The sequence below is a fragment of the Diplotaxodon limnothrissa genome, linkage group LG4 (genome assembly GCF_057381915.1).
Source record: "Diplotaxodon limnothrissa isolate DT_005_m linkage group LG4, D_limnothrissa_male_GT1.1, whole genome shotgun sequence".
NCBI lineage: Eukaryota > Metazoa > Chordata > Actinopteri > Cichliformes > Cichlidae > Diplotaxodon > Diplotaxodon limnothrissa.
In genome coordinates, this window is record NC_140599.1 from 8,081,437 (window position 1) to 8,094,167 (window position 12,731).

General features: G+C 46.7%; 1 protein-coding gene across 2 annotated transcripts; it reads left to right on the forward strand.

Moving 5' to 3' along the window:
* Positions 1–7: 7 nt before the first annotated feature.
* nfil3-2 (nuclear factor, interleukin 3 regulated, member 2) lies at positions 8–10,764 on the forward strand. 2 transcript variants are annotated; one of them, XM_085351361.1, is made up of 2 exons: positions 8–235; positions 6,228–10,764. In XM_085351361.1, the coding sequence occupies exon 2, from the start codon at positions 6,765–6,767 to the stop codon at positions 8,634–8,636; it is 1,872 nt and encodes a 623-aa protein (XP_085207487.1). In that variant the 5' UTR covers positions 8–235; positions 6,228–6,764; the 3' UTR covers positions 8,637–10,764. The 2 variants fall into 2 exon arrangements, with proteins under 2 accessions (XP_085207487.1, XP_085207488.1); XM_085351362.1 differs by lacking the exon at positions 8–235 and adding an exon at positions 1,040–1,447.
* The last annotated feature ends 1,967 nt before the right edge of the window (positions 10,765–12,731 follow it).

Here is a 12,731-nt window from a genome sequence, read left to right on the forward strand (position 1 = left end):
GGGAGGAATTGGAGCAAACATGACATGAGGAGCGCGCTCAAAACAAGGCACTGTGTTCTCACTCTCGCATATACCTGCACTAATCGGGAGAGCTGGTGTTTTCAAAGTGGCAAACGGCGTGTGTGTGTGACAGAGAGAGGGAGATACTGTAAGGAGAGAGAGACAGAGCCAGCAAAGCGGACTGTTGGGCAGGAGCCGGACTGTGTGTGGATCCTGTCGCTTTTAAAGCAAAAAGGTAAGTTGTTGTTATTGACTGGTGCATACATGCCCAATACATGTATGTGTGTGTGGATCAGAGCATATATATATATATATATATATATATATTCTTGAGTTGCTTTTTTCCTCTGAGCAGCTGGTCGCCGCGTTTACAATTTGTTTTGGTGCCTGGATGTGTTCGCCTCAATGTCAAGGCGAGGCTGTACCCCGCCTCCTTGAGAGTGTATGGAGCTATATGAGGATCTGTGTCAGAGAGAGGAAGCGGATGGGAGGAAGTCGGTGTGGGGGACCGGGGGGGGATCGGGGGGCTTTGCAAAAAGATTATGGGATTCCTTCAGAAAGAAAGAAAAAAAAGGTGCGGCTGCTTGGTGGAAGCAGGGGCAGGTGAGTGCGGACAGCCCGCCGTGGAGCGGAGTTGTAGGCAGGGTCAACGCATCCGCTTCTTAGCGCGCATGCCCAAATTGAATATTCATGGTTTGTTGTGGTGCTTTTAGGAGCCAATCTGCTGTGCTTAACCCGCACACCTGCTTTCGTAACACACGTGGCTCACGTAATTGTTATTTAACCTGAATACATGGTGCAGTTATATCATATTTAATAACAGTTATTATTACCAGACCTATAAATAGGCTGATAATAATAAATATATAGGCTAATACTTGATATTAATGGGAACTCCACCAGCTTATACACCCTTCTTTTTGGGCTTATAATAATAATAATAATAATAATAATAATAATAATAATAATAATAAATTATTATTCACAATAATAATTATTGTTGTTGTTGTTGTTTTTGCAAAAGCTGCGTGAATAAGAGTCGGGTTTACGTGCTGCGGGGCTCTGGAGCAGCTACAAATCTGTCCTCGCTTTCTTTTGGGTTAGTAGGCTAGTCCGTGCAGACAGCTGGAAAAATCCCATGCAGGCTCCGAGGACACACTTCTCTCTGTCACGTGTAGCAGCTCTTTGTAAAGGTTAACGCGGCTGTGCAGCCCTCCTTAACCCTTTAGTGGCCCGTAGGCTCGTATTAGTCTGAAGCAAGCACAATACAAACCGGAGCACACCGACACGCGTGATCGAGGCATGATCGCGTGGATACGCACGGACGCTCGGCTCTGCTTGTCTCTCCTTTGTTTACAACCCCGGCTCGGACTGATGGGAGCCAGCGTGGATCGCGTTTGAGGAATGGTGAAGTTCACGGGCTCCGATGAGTGCAGCCGAGTGCGAGGTGAGGCGCGCGTGTATGTATGTGTGTGTGTGGATCAGAACATCTGGATCAAATGTGGGTCAGATGTTTCTTGGTGTTCCTCAGTAGCTCGGCAGACAGCTACAATAGACGCGTGCTTATTTTTCGTAAATATGGCAGCGCGTGGAAAGCTTGTCGAGTTTCGCTTGGAAGGCGATTTTGAGGCGGTGGGTAAATTTTGCGGCAGAGTTGGGATACACGCTTTTCCTAAGATGACCGAGAATCCGCTGTGCACGAACACGATTTGTTAGACGGTCCAACAAAGGAGGAATGTGGGGGGACATGTTTCTCTGACTGGGCTGCTCACTGGCTCAGATTTATTTATTTCTGGGTCTTCCGTGGGTCCGCCTGGTGTAAATACGCATCAGGATATTATAACGTTGAACATGAGCCGCGCTTCACCGCAGGTCAGCACCGGCTGAAGCCGCAACATTCCTCAACTAGAGCGGGGGCTGAATTCAGGCACTAGTAACTCTACGGCTAGTAACAAGTAACTCTACGGCTTGGGTTTGTTTTGAAAGTCACCTTGGCTTCATCTCCCCAAACAGCTTTGTGCGGTTTACACAGCACGTGGGCATCGTACCCGTTGTTCTCTTCCAGATCTCCGCTCCAGCAGCGTGCGGGTGTTTTTACACACCGCATGGTATAAACAGCAGATTTAGAAAGAGAAACAAAAATGATTTCAGGTTTTTGCTGTGGGTCGGCTTCCCCGTCCTCAGCGGAGCGATGCGTTCCTTAAAGGGATTTCACGCAGTTTGGGGGTCACGCTGTGGCCACAGTGTATATGCGGTGTGTTAAACAAAGGTTCCAGGTTGCATAATAAATTAATTAAATAACAAATGGATTAAAGAAAGGGGCAGATTATGCAATCTGCGGAAGCTCGTAGTCTGCGGCGAAGCAGCGCTGCGCTTTGCTGCGCAGAGGTCGCTGCCAATTGGTTGGCGCACACACTGGGTCTCTATGCCAGCTAAGAATGTAGGTCACATCTGTCCTGGGGTGGGTGGAGAGGAGGGGATGAGGCGCACCACTGCCGCTGACGAGGAAGGCAGAATCAGAACACCACCAAAATAAATCCTCGCCCCGCCGTAACAAAGAAACGAGGCGGTCATGCAGAAATAGAAAAGTGGCACTGCGAGCAGCTTCATTTTAACACGTGTACATTTTTGAAAAGAGGAAGAAAGAAAGAAACAAAAAAACTTTCATGTCATTCCACGACTATTGCATCATTGCATTGCGCGACTGAGCCAACTCCCTCTTTTAATCTAGTTCTGAAAAAATAAAACAGATAAAACCTTTCTTTATCCAGCCTAAATAGAGTTCATGGTCAGGAGTATGGCGTGGTTTCCATGCTGTCCTACTTTGCGGCCTCTCGGCTTTCTCGGGGTTTCCTGGCACATGTAAGATGATAAAAGATGAGGGTTTGTGCTTTGTTATTGTGCTGCGGTTTGGATCCAGCACAGAGGCGAATTACAGCATTTAGTAGGCCAATGGAGCACATGTGACTGGTGCAACACATGGACTGAGTCCCTCTGCTTTCTTTTTCTTTTTTTCCTTTTGGAGAGAGGCTGAGTATCCAGAGTGATATGGCCTGTGTTCATGGAACAAGCTTACAGAGGACTCTGCCTTGCCTTGATGGCATGCTGTCCAAGCCTTTATATAAAGTTAACACCCCCCCCCCCCCCCCCCCCAAAAAAAAAGACTTGTAGCCCAGTGACACCCCCCCCCCCCTCCCCCCAGGGGCACTGCACCATGTGCCTTAAATTGCATTTTTCCTAAGGGTGAGTGGCTGGTTGGGGGGGTTGGACAGCGGTTTCATCATTCTCCTTTTCTCTGAAGCATGTGCACCCCCGACCCATGTGCACACACCCTTCTCCTTTTATGTCAGACCTGCAACCCATTTCCTGAAGTGCTCCACAGAAACACGTGTGCTGGCTTTTGAACTGACTTCACTATTTCCAAAGCTCACTGCCACATTTAGACTCTTGCGGTTCGGCCCCTGTGGTTGTGCGGGCGGGGGCGACTTGGATTCTTTTACCGTGCTATCATTCCACAAGTGCCACAGAAACCTGGCAGTGACTTGTGGAGACTAGATGATAGACTGGAAAGAGCGGTCTAGGTTGAGGAACTGTGTGCAGAGGTTAGGCAGTGTGGTTCAAACGCATGCAAAATGAAACACTTTGCGCTTCGTTCTTGGCGGCGATGCCTTTGTGGGTTTTAAAGCATCTTTGGAGATGTGAAATCTATTGTTTCTTTCTGATGGCGCACACATGAAACGTAACGCAGGCTCAGTAGTGAAAGAAGAGCATCAACACCTTCTGCTATGATTCATGCTCATTCACACAGCCTGAATATTTGAAGGTGCAAAAGAGGGAGAGACAAATAAAAAGAAAAAAAAGCACGAGCCTCCACTGTGAGTTAATTAAACAGAGGAGTTAATTCATGCGTCTGGCTCGTCCTGACTGTAGGCGAGATGTGGAATAATGTTCACGTGACGTCAGTCGACCCTCCTTTTGTTACGGAACATGGTTTTCTCACCATCTGCTTCGGGTCGTGTCAAGCCACTGGTCCAGAAACATTGAGACAAAGTCCAATATGATTGGCTAACCCCCTTCTTTCTCCCCCTTTTTGTTGCTATGGGTGATCCTTCTTCTGATGCAATACCAACACTGTCGCAATTGCCACTGTTTACCCCCCCCCCCCCCCCCCAACACTCACCCACCCCCATCCAGCTACAGTATAATCTCATCTCCATCCCTTTTCTTTGTTTTAACTCTCCCTCACTGATTCCTCTTCGTTTCTTTGTCTTCGCTCCACTTGCTCTCACCTCTGTCTATATTTGCACAATGCTCTCATTTTCCATGCATCCTTCTTTTTTTCTTTTCTTTTTTTGTCTTTCTTTTTTGTCAGCCCCTCCCTTGTCTCTTCACCTCTCCACTGCTGGGCTGACCTATATTCCAGCAGGCCGTACAGTTGGAGGCAGCTAAGACGTATTTACAGAGTGCGGTCGGTCCCCAGTTTGTGGGTCAGTGGGACAGGCTGAGAAACAGTCTCTACCCTCGTTCTTGCGTTGCCGTGCCCAGCAGCCACATGTCGGAGGCTCACGAGGACACCCTTAAACCATTCAGCTGAGACTTTCAAATATGGTGTAACTCTAATGTAGCTTTTATTGGATTACTCTGAAAGACAGTTTCAAAAAGCCAAAACTTGTGGCCCTGTTTTATAGTTAGTCTGGTTTCTTCTGTATATGAGAACTAAAAAAAAGTGGGCTGAAATCCGTGTTTATTGTGAGGAGTTACGTAACAATATGAAATCCACAGGACAAGCAGAGCACAGTCGCTGCAAATATCTCACTAGATTATGAGATTACAGATTGTTACAGATCATTACAATTTGCACAAAAAGTCTGTGCCAATCTATCCAGGCAATACTGAGATGCTTAATGGGATAATTGAACCATTTTGATAGCTCTAGAAAATGTAGGAAATGTGGCCTAGCTGTTGAGATACTTAGCTCCAATCCAAAGTTGTGGACCAACAAACCAACTGACTTTGAACACCACCGAGCCACCGAGCCTTTAAACAGATGGAAGCATTTAGAAGAATTGCTGATTTGCTTAATTCTGCGTAGCCTCAAAATCAGCAGAATTGTACTACTTTGGTATAAAGGTGCACCTGTTCAGCTAATTACTGAGCGCTGAGGTGTTCCTCGCCATGGTCTGACCACCCTCGCATTTTACCCCCAATCTAACGATTCTGTGTTATCCCAGCCTGTGTTTCTGCTTCCCGCCTCCCTTCTTTCCTGGGGCCACTGACCTATATTTATCAAAGCCCCACCTCCCAGCTGCCCCCCACACCTCCATATCTCTCTTCAGCTTTTTTATCCTTGACCTGCATTAACGATGCCTTTGTCTGCCTTATCTGCTCACTCTGCATCATCGATTTGGCACTGAGTTGTTTCGGAAAAGAATGCTGTCACATTCCTGTGCGGATGAACCAAGGCGGGGGGTAGCAGTGTTCGTGGATGGGGTTTCTCAGTGGAGAGCCAGTCTGGTGTGTGTGTCAGGGAACCCCACGGCTCTGAGACTGACTCACTGTTTGCTCTGTCTGGCCCACATATTCATCTGGCAAAACAAAAAAAGAGCTAATCCTTAAACAGTTTAGTTTTCATGCTCTCAGCATGTCCCAGACTGATGCAATTTCTGTGTTTTTATTTCATGTGTGTGTGCCTGCCTCGATTGCGATATACTTCTATTTAATTTACAAGGCTTTAGTTTTGCCCTCAGCCGCCTACATAAAACCTTATTAGCTCAGACCTTGCGACATTTTAGCATGCAGCGTTGAACAAGTGTGTTTTTTAAATCCTGGGTGTTGAAACAAAACAGGATCATCAGCCTGGCGATGAACCCACTGCTCACATTGCATCACAAAAGTCAACATGACCGGGCCGGGGGTCATAGGTTCCAGACGGATCGGATCAATAGCAAGGCCGAAAGGTCAGACAGTGAGGTCTAGCATCTATTCACTGGTTGCCAGGGGCGACACACTCAGTAAAGGCCAGACATCCCAACAGCAGAGGAAAGCTTTTCTGTTATAGATATGTATTTATTATATTATTTTGCATGCCAAAAGAAGCTGGAAAATGATAAAAAAAAAAAAAAAAAGTTCAAATAACTGTAGTTCTGATGTGAGGCTGCAGGATGGAACAGCAGCAGTCAGCAGTGGATTAACAAATGTTTTTTTTTTTCTGTTTTTTATCTCTGCAGGCTTTCATCTTGCAGTCAACTGCAGAGAGAACAGAGAAAGACGGAGGGAGGGAGAGCGGCGCTCCCCAAGAGACTGACACGCTGAGGTAGACAGGCCGACCTACATCCTGCTGTTTACGTGGAGATCTGGGACACCTCCTTGCCAGTTTAGCTCCGTGTGCTCTATGCTAAACCTTTAACAACCAACTAAAGCAAGAATTTGGGAAGAAAAAGAGGGAACTAAAGGACTGATCTGAACTGCTTTGGGTCTGTAGTACTCCGAGGAGCTCGGACACTGAATTGATAACCCTTCAAGTGGATAAATGTGGGTTGCTAATGCTGAGCTACAGTTGTTCTTTATCTTTTTGGCTAATTTGGACACTTGACTGTTTACCTGGCATAAGTATACCACATCTACAATAACTAGACCCAGAGCCTTGGGAGACCAGTTGTTTTCATCACTACCCCAACCTCCCCCCACCCCTACCTTTAACCTCTGGCCTAATTCTTCACTCAGTTCACCCAGCAACATTTCAAACTGGCTGCCTCTCGACAAAAATGGAAAATCTAACATCGGCTCTCAAAACGTTAAACAAAAACTCAGGGAATAACCTAAACTGCCTTGAGACCTTCAGCGGTTATGAAGAGTCTCTGCCTTCTATCCAAGGGACTCCAACTCGTATGGGGCGTCTCATCAAACCCAAGCCCAACATGACCTGCAGGCGAAAGCGGGAGTTCATTTCCGATGAGAAAAAGGACGCCTCCTACTGGGAGAAGCGCCGTAAAAACAACGAGGCCGCCAAGCGCTCCCGGGAGAAGCGGCGTCTCAATGATATGGTTCTGGAGAACCGCGTCATTGCACTGAACGATGAGAATGTGAGGCTCAAGACAGAGCTGCTCCAGCTGAAGCTGCGCTTCGGCTTAATAAGCACTGCCTCCTACATTGAAAAGAGTCAACAAATCAGTGCGGGTAGCAACGCAGGAAATGGAGGTTCCTCCTCCTCCTCAACTCAGTACTACTCCAGTGGTTACTCTAGTGGTTCTCAGGTGATGGTGAACTCTGACTCCTCTGAAACGGAGCAGTCGGGACGCAGTGAAGGCCACAGGCAGCTGGTGAAATACTCTCCACGTGGTTCCCTCTCTGACATGTCTGACGGCTCCTCCAGAGACAGCCCAGAGCCAATCCCCTTTGAGATCAAGCAGGAAGGTGACAGGCTGGAGATGGACATCGCCAACGGCACCACCACCCAGATCATGTTTAACATCCACCGTGGACTGGCCTCTGTGCCCACCCACCACCAGATCCAGCAGCATTCTCAGGAGTTAGAGGCTACATATCACAGCCAAGAGCAGCAGCAGCACCACCTTCACCAACAGCCCCAACCCCATCAGGAGCCCGTTACCTCTATCAACACTGTCAGCCAGGCCGCCTCTCATCCGCCTGCTGCCCAGAGGAGTGTCATTCTGTACGGTGCCAGCAGTGCCTCTTATCCCGTGGACTCCTTGACCAGGACGCAGGATGCCGAGCTGCTGAACGTGCAGAAGCAGGGCAGCACCGGCAGCCAAGTGTGTGCTAGCCAACAGCCCATTACAGAGAGCTCCACGGAAACAGTGGCCGAGGTGACGAAGCAGCTTGAGAGGAAGACATTAGATTCCCCTCCGTATGAGCTCTCAGACTGCCGTAATGAGGCTAGAGAGAGACAGGTGTACCGTGTTTGCCAACTCCCCCAGCAGCAACTGCAGCAGGAGCAGCATCAGGAGAGCGATTCATCTGCGGAGCTCCACCACAAACAAGTGGAGGGTGTCAGCCACTCACACTTGTACCACCATCTCCAGCAGCCTCACTCATACCTCAGCACACAAGACGAGGAGCCACCTGTTCTTACTTATGAGGGCGGGCCCAGGCATGAGGCTTATTACCAAGGCCAATCAACCTCCTCTTGTAAGGAGGCCACATCCAGTGAAGGAGATCCTTGCAGTCCAGAAAAAGAGGCATCCACAGACGACGATGAGCTTCCCTCCTCGTTGTGCTCAGAAATGGGCAGCTTCCACAACCCGCATCTTACCATCCACCAACCTGCCTCGCCTCTGCCCTCCTCCCAGGGCCCTCAGGCTCAGTGCTGGGACCCTCAGGGGGAGGTGAGGGGAACCGCTTTGCCCCACAAACTGAGACTCAAACACCGGGCCATGAGCACCGGCAGCAGCAGCAGTAGCGGCAGCAACTGCTCCGGCCAAGAGTCCCCAACCACCCCTCCCTCCGCTACGCCGCCACCTCTCCCCCAGCATCCCTACTTGTCCCTGACGCCCCCACGAAACATTAAGCAAGAGAGCTCAGGCGGAGGTTGTAAACAGGCGGCCTCAGGGGAGGGGGCCAGGAAGGAAGGTGGAAAAAAGGAGATAGGTGGACGAAGGAACAAGAGGCGCGATTAGGTGACATGGACTTTTAGTTGAAGTCGTTATGACAACTTCAATGACTCAAAGACACAATTTCTCATCGAAGAACTACCCTGCCATCATGCCTTTTGCCCTATGATTGACTCACCCCTTTTCAGCCCTCGGGACAGGAAACTTAGCTTTTCTACTCCACTCCCACCCAACGAGGCTGATCATCTTGTAGGGCTGTATTATATTTGTATATATTGTACAGAGTTGTAATTTCTTACATCCTCTCCATACTTACAGATGCACTTTTGTTTATGTGATGAGAAGAGGAATGGAACTGTCCACTTTTTCTACTTTTGTCATCCAACAATATACAGTTGAGTACATCAGTGAAAGCACATTTTGATAACAAAAACACAAATAAAGAATGTAGAAAAATAAACGCTTCAGGCTTTATCAGTGCTAAAATTTTGGTACATATCCGACTGTAGAGGAGCATACACGTGTATGGCTATCTGCCTTAATTAAAATCAAATGCAAACATACACTGGGGACATTCCCTCGACCAAAGAAGCACCAACAATACTATCAATAAGAAGTTCCATACCTCTTCCCAGACCCTACCTCTACCACCCCATGCTTTCCCCAGTCATCTCCATTATTTCTCAAAAGATCACCATCACCTTTATTTTTTAAGCACTTGGTTTGTATAGTACTGTGATATATGAATATATGTATCTATTTTAAACATATATTTTACAAAACAAATTTGAATACAAATTGAACCAAAAAAACAAAAAACAAAACAAAAAAAACTGCAACAAATCTTTGGAGGATTCTGAAAGCGACCCTCCTGTCTCGAATCGACTCTCTTCATTGTCTACTGTGGCTACAGGACCCATTCGATTTGAATCACCTCTCACTTGATTGTTGAGCTTTAGCATTAATCGGTTAGTTAATGCCTAGTTTACACTTAAACGGCCGTCCATTTTGGAGCGCCAACAGCACTGAATGGAGAACGTGTTGTTCCCTGAGGCAAAGGCCTCGTTAAAAAAAGAAAAAAGAATCTTTGAATTTTCTTACCTTTAACCAGCCTTTAAATATTCGGTGGACTTCACCAGCTGCAGGCTATGAGCCTTTAGTTCATTTGAGCTTTATCGACCATATCTTCTTCTTGTTGTTACCATTCACTGGCCCAGTGTATTTATTTCCCCTCCCTTCACACGCCCATCACTGTAGAAAAAGCCCACAGGAACATAGATGGAGAATGTGTACAGCTCTTTTTAGATGCATACTGCAGCCTTGATTTTGAACTTTCACGTCAGACATGGGACGCTTGGGAGGCATGAACGAAAGCAGGAGGAATTAAGTCACATTCTTATGAAACACACTACAGTGCACTGAGTCTCAAAGTTCCTCTTGTGGAAACACCTAAGAAAAGAGCCCTCCACAACTACTGTTTACTTTTATTGTCATGAAAAAGTGGTTTTGTAGTGTGACCAAGCATGGCCCCTATGGCTCGCATTCAACATGCGTAACTGAGTTAATACAGCTCATAAGCTGACGCTACAGCGAAGTTCTCTAACTCTTCGATCGAGTAAACAATTCTGAAATGAACGAAGAGAGGGCACTTCCCTTGTTTCCCATTTTTCTCCGTTGTTCATTATCAGGGGTTATTCGTGGTAGTTCTGCTACTGGGCAGTGCTGAATTGCCTTCACTGGATTCTAGTTTTTAAAAGAAAAAAGTCTATGTACCATGTTTGGCTTTTTGGTGCTTGTGTATAAATGTAAAGTTTCCCCTCCCCGCCCTCAAACAACACTGTAACGTTTGTTTCATTGGTTTTTATATCCTGTTTTGTTTTGTTTTGTTTTATAGTCAAGAGGTGATGTTCTGTTTTCCTCTATACTGTGTCTTTTTTCCTACTGACTGTGATGACATGTATTTGCCTCATTACGCTCCCCCCACCCTTTTCAGTGTGTATTAATCAGTAATGTTTGTGGTTTTGCTGATGGTTTTAATGAAAAAGACAAGGACAAAAAAAAAGAAAAGAAAAAAGGCAAAGATAGTGTGGTGTGTAGAGATGGGTGGTGGTTGGTCTGGTTGGTCATTACCATCGCTTCCTTTTGACATATGTAAAGACACTAATGTTCATTGTGGAAGATGGGAGCATTTCAAGAAAACTCAAATAAAAAAGAAATAATGTTGACCCGTCAACATATCAAGAAAAATTCTTGTTTGTCCTTGTTTGTGTTTTGGTGGCTTAATGCAATCGCACCTACATTGATGCTACGTGCACGTTCATATCCACCTTATCCACTGACTTTTACAGCCCGCTGCACACGGCTGACACTGAAGTGAGCAGTCGTTTGGATCTGTGTACGACTCTTGGCTGGCAGTGTACAAAAACACAGTCTGTAGGCACCATATCCAAGCTGGCAGCCTAGTTTCTGCTATCAACTGAGATGATGATCCATGAACCTTATGCAAGAGTCATCAGTTAGGTAATAATTACTCAGTGATTGGCATAAGAGAGTGAGTCACAATGAGAACGCAAACATGTTAAATTAGAGCAATTTTTCTTGTGTTTCTTGAAGTTTATAAAGGTTCTTCCTATAAAGATCCTTCTTGCTGTTCTCAAAAAGTTTAGCAGGAACACCCTGTTTTCACTAAGCAGAGATAGCCTTGTACTTAGCTAAATGTCCCCACTTGCTCTTTTTTGGCATCCGAGACCAATCTGCAGAGAGAGGAGCGTCGCACTAACACACTGACACACTTTGCCTGGTGGCGCCAGAAAACTCGTCTGATGTAACACTGGCCTACTTCTACACAGACACCCAAGCTCATTGCATGAAATAACCACTAAACATTACACTTGTGCGTGCGTTCTTCTGATTACGGCTTCTCTGGCGGCTTATGACTCGTGCTTTCAACCTCTGATTTCTCTCCACGTGACGTTGAGGGCTTTTAAAATGAAACAAAAATATCAACTCTATCCCACTCTTGACGTGAAACGTTCAGCCAAAAGGTTAAGGGATCGCTTTAGATTTGCAACAACTTAAACAGGTGTGCCCCACATAACGTCGGTGAATATTTATAGCAGAGGAGCAACACAGACCGGACTGAACAGCATCTGACCTGTGAGAGTCAGCGCTGTGTGATGCAGAGGACAAAGCCAGGGCAGAGCCAGTCTGAGCCTCTGACTGCTGCCACCAGCTCAACTGTCCTGCCAACCTCCTGATCAAGTCCCAGTGCGTTTATTGTATTAAAACAGAAAATGCTGCTGTGTAATCCTGTCTAAGTCCGCATTCAGACTCACGGGCTATACGGAGCCCCGTTTAAACACAAAGCGAGTGTTAGCCGGAGTTCAGCACTAGTATTTGGATTCTATATTCAGGGATCGATCACTAGACTGCCCTTTGGCTCAGGTGTCACATGCAGAAACTGTCTGGATCATTTCTTTCCCACCCTCCTTTAAAGCAAAATGGGTCATTTTCATAATAACATAAAGGGCAAAGGGAGGAGCAACACTGGGGGGAGTTAACCCAGTAGGCTAACTTGATCTAAGCCTCCAAACAAAGCACCTCTTTGAGGCTGACACATCAGTGCCTTTCACAGTGCACTGTCACACACACACACACACACACACACACACACACACACACGTACGAAAAGAAAAAGAAGTATACAAAGTATCATCTCATAGGATTTTGGCTCTTACAGGGCATTCCTTATAATAGCCAGCCTACCCAGCACCCATAGGATCATTCCAAGGTGACACTCCCTGTGAGAATAACAGAGCTCAGGCAGCATTTTTTTGCTGCGTCTCTTATTTTCCTGATTTGACTTGAATGGCTGCACCACCGGAGCCTGCATAAACAGGTCAGGAAAGTAGGTCAGTGTGCGTAACAACGGAAAAGAGAGGAGAATGAGACTGAAACACAGGGAGAGAGGGAGACACAGAGAGAGGGAGATGAGTGGGGGGTGCTGATAGATGGATCGATCAAGGTTAAGGCTCCATCCGTGTCATTCTTGTTTGTCTGTGGCAGCAGAGATACTCTTGACAAACAAAGCAGAAACAGGGCTCTCGTGTTACCTGGCTCCCCTTCTCAGTCTGGGGTAAAAGGGTTAGTGGAGCAGGAAAG

Coding starts and splice junctions, on each gene's coding strand:
- nfil3-2 (XM_085351361.1), top strand. CDS start 6,765: ATGGAAAATCTAACATCGGCTCTCAAAACGTTAAACAAAAACTCAGGG.